This window comes from Poecilia formosa, unplaced genomic scaffold (assembly GCF_000485575.1).
Source record: "Poecilia formosa unplaced genomic scaffold, Poecilia_formosa-5.1.2 Scaffold303, whole genome shotgun sequence".
NCBI classification, from domain to species: Eukaryota; Metazoa; Chordata; class Actinopteri; order Cyprinodontiformes; family Poeciliidae; genus Poecilia; species Poecilia formosa.
In genome coordinates, this window is record NW_006800242.1 from 493,212 (window position 1) to 502,221 (window position 9,010).

The following is a 9,010-nucleotide window of genomic DNA, read 5'->3' on the forward strand; positions in this document are numbered from 1 at the left end:
ATATATATATATATATATTATTGTATTTTGATTGATATGTATTGATTGTACTGATATGCATTTTCATGTATAGAAATGTTCAACCAAGGACTGGGGTTGCAAATTAGCTGCAGATACATGCTCTGGGTGCAATGCATCAGTTACAGACTTGTTCTGTCCTGTTTGTTTAACCATTGTCACGGTTAAATAAATGGGTAAATAAAATTAAATGAAAGCAGCTCAAATAGGGGTTTTTTTTTTTTTTCAGCTCAAAACTGACATAAGAATGATAAAAATGTAATAAACATTTCCACATCCTTTTTTACAGCATTCAGACTTTTCCACACCATATCACTTTATTTCTAAAGCACTTAAAATACAACATAGCAGCTGACCGAAGTACTGTACAAAAATAAAAACATAAAACAGCAATAAAAAAGGAATCAAAACATAACAAATATGAGGAAGGAGTGCAACATTAAGACACAGACGCTAGCTTTAGGGAATAAAGGGAACAAATTACATCACCTGAACTGGTTTAACCCGTTGTTTCCCTCACCGTCTCCATGGTAACGTTCCAGATTAAACCACATATGTTTCATATGTATTGTAAAGCAGTGATTCTCTTATATCTTTTTACTGCAGAGACCAACTAAAAAACAAAAGCAAGCACTTCATCCTCCCTCCATTGTATAATCCTGCTGCATCCTGTCAAATGTAAAAGCAAATTCCTTCCACTTACAATAACATGTTTATTTATGTAAACAAGGCAGTTACAATGGCACACCAACAACTTCATATTCTGCAAAGACAAAGGAGCTAGATACAAAAAGGAGGGATGGACATATGGTGAGGCGAAGAGAAAAGGTAGGTCACCCCGTTGAGGAGGAAGAAGGTCAGCTAAGAAGAGTTTGTGCATCAGAAGGAGGTCAGAAAATCTCAGTCCAACACTGATCCAATTGTTGGCGGTAGACCCTGCTCCTTCCTCCACTTTTCTATGCGCAGCTTGAACCATCTCTGTGGGAGAAAAACAGAATGAGGAAGTTGTTAAAGCAGGTTGCAGGTTTTTTCCAGGGGCGCTGAGGCTGCAGAGCCTGAACAACCAGAACAATGACGCACGCTGAAATCTATAGCAATGACATGATAGTTACACAGTTGGACTTGATGTGCTGCCAACTAATGTATTTAGGTTTTATCTAAACTGATATTTATACAGAGGCCTCATGCTGCTTTTGAATGCAAACAATATCGAACCTGAGAACAAGGTGAATGCGATTCCCAAACTGGGAACCTAATCAGTTTGTTTCTGATTCAGCCCTTCAAGAAAGTCACATGAACTAAACAAACACTATACAGGAAACTTAAAGCTGCAAAATAAATGACGGAAAAACATGCCTTTAATTTGAACACGGATCCCCTGATTGAAAATGAAACAAAAGGTTTTGATAGCCAGTTTGAGTTTAGTCTTTATTATGTTATATCATAATTACAACAAACTGAGTACATTAGCATGGTGAGAAATAGCCTACCAACATCTTAGTCAATGCATTTTACATTTAGTTTAAAATTTGTTTTTTGAAAATTGCCATTAGGCTAATGCTAAAAATAGCATCTTTTTAGTATGCTAATGCTAGCATGGTTTATTTGATAGTTAGCAGTTCGATTTTTTGATGCTAGTTATACCAAATTGATCTTTTGACAAGATTCATTATTTATAGTCTGGCTTCCTTGTGTTGAGTAAAATTAATAAATGAATAACTGTGCTAATAACATTAGCACAGTAATATATTTGATGTAGAAAGTGGACATTTACCATGTACAGATTAACATGCTAATGTTAGCAAAGTAAAATTCATGTTTTGGAAAGGTTTTAATTAGCACTTAGGTTTTAGCATGCTAGCACTGTAGAAATGGGCAGCAGGTTCAGCCTGTGCATGTTATCATGGTAACATTTAGATTTATGTTATGGAAATGCGGCAGTCAGTGGTGAAAGTTTAGTATGTTAACATTTGCATTGAATCTGTGGTCATTTTGTTCAAAGATGACATTAAACATTTACATTTTTTGCATAACTTAGTATCAATTATCACACTTATGTTACTACAATGTAACTTTTTTTGCATTTTATTTTTCATTTGCTTTAGCTAACAGCACATTTTGTGTTTTTTATTGTTGTTATGTGTTAGCTTGCTAAACTCAAACTGACGTCTGCAAAAGTTACAGTATTCCTACATTTATGTTTTGTTTTTTTTACTGAATATGTTCATCAGCATAGCATTCATATTCACAATATCACTTGCGCTGAACTCAGGAAACTGGTGTTCCATTTGTTGAATTTAAAATGCGTTGTAAACTGCAAATTGTGAGCTTTAGTCCAACAGTTGTTGCACTCTGACCACTCAGCCAGTAAGTGCCCCATTAAACTCTGACCAGAGGATGACTGTGCAGGGCCTCAACATGCACCCTTGACCTACTGCATTGCTGCTCTGCACTTCATGTTGTCAAGGGATTCACAGCACTGCTGACGTAATCTTGATAACGCCAAGGGGAAAGGAGGGATACAGTTCTCTGACAGAAGACTGGTTGTTTGAGCTGTGCGTCTCACAGGCGGGACATTTTCCACGTTTTGTACTGAAAACACACGAGGTTCTCTTCTGAAAGTCACTTGGGAATAACACTAACGCAAGCCCCTGAAGCAATTCATGAATAGTCTCCAACTGTGCAATCCGGTTCTTTCAAGTGCAAATTGCTGCCTTTGCACTTTACTTTACATTTTATAAACTCCAGCAGCAAACTTTAGCAATACTGCCTAGCCTTAAAGTAGATTGTTTTTTTGTTTTTTTTTGCTACATGGTTTGCATTGAATTACATAAGTCAACTCTAATGCTGCAGCAAACAAGACGATTTGTGCCAGAGTTTAAACATGCACCAAAGAGGCCAGAACATGTAAATATAATTAATGTGAAATGGGAGTGGTGGTTGGGTTGGGTTCCTTTAACTAAACCCTCCCCAAATGCTTGCTTTGTTAACAAACACAAAACCCTGTACAGGAGGGGTGGCAGGAGGAAAAGAGGAGTTAAGTCGGGTCTTTTGATGAGGGGCCAGACCTTTACCTCATCCTGCCTGGACCGGGCTTCCCCGTCAGCTCAGCCTCCCACCTTTGTGTACAGTGAATGGAAACACAGAAAGGGTTGGATTACAAGCCTCCCCGGCCACATAATTAAATGTTTCTGATGTAATAGGCTGAAGATTAGGCCTGGTAGTATTAGTGGTTTTAAGCTTTCTGTGTTTTGTTTTGTTTTGTTGTTTTTTTAAATTTTCTAAGCTTTTCCTTTCCTACATTTATCTTTTTTTAAAGGATCACAGCTAATCAATGCCAGACTTTTCATTTATGCAACACTGATACTGTATTGTAATTGGATAATGGAAAGATTCTTCCACACCTAAATTTATTGATTCATTAGAGAAAAGAGAAAAGTGCAACAAAACAAACCTTTATATTTGCATGTTTGTGCCAATCCTGCAACAGCTCTCTTATTAGTGTTTTCCCTAGCAGCTCAAAAATAAAACTAAATGTGTCACAGAACTGTATTTTTATATACATGTATATTTTTATGACTTTAGAAAAATATTCTAGAACACTTCATAGGGCATGCTCATGTAAACAGGAAGTTTTTACATGCAACTGCTGCAGCAAAATGTCACAACGATGCCCAAACCAGCTCTTCATTGCAAAACCACAAAATCTTGCAAAGTAGTTTTGGTCTAGTTTCTAGTGCAAATGTCCCACTAGAAATAAGACAAAACTAACTTACAAGTATTCAGTGAGACATAGCAGCTTCTTCATCATATAAATACTTCACAGATGCAAAACAGTAAAAGACTAAATTAAGACTATTTAGAGCTGAGAAAACGTATATTTTATTCTGCCAACCAAACCTAGTAGGTTTCCTGCCTCAGGAACACATAATTGTTTAAATCTGTGTTTTTTTTTCAGCTCATTTATGCAAATTGAGTCACTGCAGCTGACTTCCCTCAAGTCATCAGGAAGTGCATTATTTATGCAGGTGTCCAGGATCTCCCTCTGTGGGTATTAATAAAATAAGAAAAATATAAGTCATGTCAAGAATAATGTCTGAATAAGCAATAAATCTATTAACTACATAATAGATTAAAATGAGCTTGATAATCCCAAAAGTCCTCACTGGAATTATCATTCATATCTTTTTAACTGGAATTTTGTTTGCAAATGCTTCATAATCCATTATATTTATGGATTGTGTTTGGTTTTGATTTTTATTTTATTTATTGCTTTTGGTTGTTTTGTTTAATTATTTTGGATTTTGCCACCTTCCTAAAATGACAACTTACGTCATTTTTTTGGCAAATGAGATTTTTTTTTTTTTGCAAAAAAGAGATGGTGATTTTATTTCTGATGGGGCTCTGTTTGGTTGCTAGGTGACGGGCTGGGCTTGACTGGGGTTGCTAGGTAACAGTGGCGTTTCCGTTGATTGTAAATAAAACATGTGAATTTTGAGTTTAAGCTGTGAGCTGAACTTTGATCTTGGGGGCGCAGTGTGGCCAAACCAAACCTAGACCAAACCAGATGTGGGAAAACAAGCTGTAGCTCCTCCTTTGTAAAGTCCTTCCATAACTTTGAATGCACAGAAAAATAACAACTTGCTGAAATATTCTTGTTTGTCTTTCTGCTTATGCAAACCGCACCGTAACTAAAGCTGGTGTAACTGGTTGGACGGACAAAGACCTCATGCCTGAAGTATGCAAGTGATTGTTTGGTGAAACACTCGTTTAGTTGCCATGTCAGAGCTGTGTGTCTTCAACCGCAGGCAGAAATTTGCCTGAAACACACCTGAACCTGGGTCAGCTCAATCAGACGGATTCCCAATAGTTATTCTATGATTCATCTGAGGTTTTCTTCACTTTGTGGTCTAACTGAGGCTCTGAAACTTCACATCTGGCAGCTGATAAGACAGATGCAAAAGCTGAAGGAATTTCTCAGATATGTGGGAGGCGGGAGGGTTCATGTTGGAGAAGGAGATAATCAAGTGACATGTTATTTCTGATATTCAGTTGTGCCTAAAAAATGTTTCATTCTGTGAATAAATTGCTCTGTTTTTAAAAGTACATCTAGAGATGAATTTGACACTGTTGATTTTTCATTATGCTTCTCTGTTGAACAGAAAAATCTCTGTCTGGTTATGTATTCTGCGTCAGAGTACATCAGGCTTTAAACTGTTCAAAACCCTGAAAACGTTACTATTCTTATCATGGGCGGACTTTGATCTGGCTGTAGGGAGCATTAAGTAACAACACAGTTACGTTACTGTGTGTGTGTGTGATTAATGTACGTCAGCAGAGCAGCGACCTGTGACTGAAAGTCATAACGGAGTCATCCAAAACAACGTAGACACACCCTCAGTGACAGTCAGTTCTGTTTGACGAGTCCCTTAAATACGCATCCGCCCTGCAAATTAATATGCTTCAGCAGGACATTCAACCCTGCTGTGACCTAATGACAAACAAATCAACTTGACAGGAGTAGTAGTCTCATTTTGTACAAGAAAAACAAGTCAAATCTTCTCATGTGAAGCTTTTATATCACGTTATGCTTATGCTTGTCTCTGAATGCTCACAGACTTCATTTCAAAGGTTCAACAACATGACACAGTGGCATTAACTCTTTTAAACATTTAAGTTCATATTTAATTTGAAGATCAAATACCTGGAAACTGTAATATTAACAGTTAATGTAAGCAAAATCTACATTAACTGACTGTATTTTTATTGTTAGTGGCACACCGCCCAGGGAACCATTCCATCAGAGGGCGGCACAGCATTTAAGAAACAACATTTCCAAATCTAACGATTTTTCTATACACATTTGGGGTCAGTAGGGAATGTTGTGCACATTTTCAGCAGCGGAAGAATATGCTGTGAACTGTGAAGCTCACTCATTTCTTGTTGGCACTAATTTACAAAACAGTTAAAATATTTTAGGAGTCTGGAAAGCATTTCATCATCTTTTGTTCAAATTCTCAAAACTTGGTCTGGTCAAACCTACACTGGATTATTTTAATTAATTATTGGCATAAATATATCGAGTTACAGACATTTATATATATATTAAAAAAAACAAGTAGATGTCTATCTCACCTACATCCTAAACAGTGATGAATCCAGAAATTCTGCCTTTAAATACTCAATCTTACAGATTTTTTTTATATACTGTATATGTGTGTTAAACTGGCTCAGATTCTATTTGATAATTCTACTTTTTGTCATTATGTTGTAATTTTAACTTGGGAGAAAGAAATCAGTCGTGGGGTTCCTCATGGGTCACTTTGTATTTAGCATCAGATTCTAGAGTAAAAAAACATGTTGACTATATGCAGTATATATGCAGATGACACAACTTTATGTTACTACAGTCTTAATATCTGTGAAGGGTCAGCATTTCCTCCAGCTGAATCCCAAAACATGCAGCTGGAGGAAATTCTCCAGCTGAATTGGAAATCGTGCTATTTTGATCTAAATGTATGGATCTTGGTTTAAAGTATATTTCAGAAGTGCTTGGGAAGTGTAAGCCTCAGGATTTTGCATCTAGATCATCAGAAACCTGCTCACTCTGTTCTCAGAACCAGAAACACATTTAGTTTCTGTTTCTCAGCTCTGGAAGCCTGAGATGTGCAGACACTTTCAGATTATTTAATTCAGCGCTAAACCAGCTGTTTGCGTCACATAAATGTTTCATATATTTATCTGCATATTTAAGGAAAGCTTAAAACTTCCTTAAAATGAAATGGTTATCTATCAGTCTGAAAACTCCTAGTTCCAACAAAAAAGTACTTAAAAGGTACGTTATGAATCAGTAGCACTTTTTTATTCTGGTGTTATAAAATGGAGATAATGGTTTATGGTTTATGATAATGGTTTAAACAAATAGATTATATTTGCATTGAAGCTGAAACGTAAGTCTCACCTGTACGTCCTCCTCCGACACTCCGACCTCAGCAGCGATCAGCATGAGGCTCGTCCCCTCTGGATATCTGTTGATCCTGAAATTGTCCTCCAGTATTTGGAGTTGGTCATTGGACAGTCCAGAGAGCTCTTTATCTTCAGAAGCCATGTTTCTCTGTTTTATTCCCGGTTCGTGGTCTCCGGTCAGTTCTGTACCGGCTTTTAAAGGCTCCGGTCCCGGATCAGATGTGAGCGCAGCGTGGAGCGGCGTTTCCAGTGACAGCTCAGCGGGAAGCAGCGTGTGGATGTGGGAGTGGATGGTGAGTGTGTGGAGACTTTATTTACAACAGAGGAGGCGAGTCATAAAGCCAATCCCACCAACCAGCCCGCCCACAGAGGAGGAGGAGGAGGAGGATGAAGAGTACACAACATTGGAGGGGCAAAAAAAGCACCACAACATAATAAACATGTAAATAATTTTTTTTTACATATTATAAAAATATAAAATAACAAAGTTATGTAAATATTTTTAAATAATTTATTAAATATTTATGTAGAAAAGTCATAAAAAGGTTAAAAATAAGAAATGGTTTCAACATAAGCGAAATTTAGTAATTATTTTACAACCCTGTGTTGCAGCACAGCAATAAGTTATCTTATTTATTCATCCCATTTAGATGACATTAGTAGCCTCACATCTTATTCCTAGCAAACATGGTTGAATTGTTTGCTGTTTATTTGCATGTTTATTATATTTCTGAACAGCTAGCTATATGGAAGTTGAAGGATATTTATAAACAGTGAAATATATATATTATGTTTTGTTATGTAAGAGGGATGGGGGTTAAAAAGTGTAAACTTCTCACTTCTTTCTGAACAAGTACAGCAGCTAAAATGACTGATTCTTATGTTACTAAATATTTTGCTAAATTAATTTTAATTTGTGTATACATAAACAAAACAAAAACGAGAATACATACGTATATGTAAGTATGTATTCTCGTTTTTGTTTTTCTTTGTTTTCTAAATAAAGAGAGCATATAACGTTTAATTAACTCTAACATTTATCATATTTGCAGGTTAACCTTCATTCTGTGATTTAAGCTTTTTAATGGAACCTTGTTCATATGGTTGACCCAAAAGATTTCTTAATAAAGTCACAATTATCGGCTTTGCTCTGCCAATAAGATGCATCCAGAACAATATTAACATCTCATCATAGTCTTTCAAAAGAGCAAGAAAAGACAAAGCTCTAAGCCAAATTTTAAGCCATCAAATCTGTGAATAGTCCATGTATTCATTTATATTTACATCTGACAAGAACAGTAATCTTTAAGATATCTTTAGTTCTGCAGTAAAGAAGTTAATCAGGGAAATGATGAAATGATTCAGTTTATGATAAAGAACAATGCTGATATTGTTCTTCTTTGTCTTGCAGGTAAAGATTTATTAAACTAGCATGTGATAAACCTCTCTGGTTTATCACAGAGAAGTGTGAACTGTGAACTTCTATTAAACATTTGGTCACATTTTATTTAAAATATCAGTTTTTCGGGGTTAAAACGTGATTAGAAGGGATAAAAATAATAACAAAAGGCACCAGAAACATGAAACATCCAATTAACTCACTAAAAAGTCTGTTTATGAAAGAATCTGATTTGATTAAACTTTATTTTTCAAGAGGAAAATCATTTGTAAGTTTCCATAATTTCACCAATACCTTTCTAAATGATTTTTTTAAAATGGAGTTTAGTTTTGTTTTCTAAAATCTGTCCTTTCTACATCCAGATCCCAAACAAAAAGCTGTTCTCTTGTGTTTCAATAATGCAGCACTAACGTCTTAGACACAGACCAATGTCTCATATGCAGAACAACCTCAGCGAGTTTGTTGGATTTCGCATGTTAGGCTCGGTAAATGCAGCCATGAGCACAGCTTCATGTGATGCTATCTTTGGACTTTGATTAGACCTGTAATTATGGGTACTCTCACTGGAAATGCTTGACTTAAAGCCATGCTGTCTGATTTTCCTCTTTAGGGAACTAATCCATGTCG

General features: G+C 36.1%; 1 protein-coding gene across 1 annotated transcript; it reads right to left on the reverse strand.

The window, feature by feature from the left end:
- Nucleotides 1-303: 303 nt before the first annotated feature.
- Nucleotides 304-7,282, reverse strand: hopx (HOP homeobox). The gene is made up of 2 exons (XM_007572547.2): nt 6,980-7,282; nt 304-996 (listed from the first exon to the last, which is right to left on the reverse strand). Exons 1-2 carry the CDS (start codon nt 7,124-7,126, stop codon nt 919-921), a joined length of 225 nt encoding a protein of 74 aa, XP_007572609.1. The 5' UTR covers nt 7,127-7,282; the 3' UTR covers nt 304-918.
- Between the last annotated feature and the right edge of the window lie 1,728 nt (nt 7,283-9,010).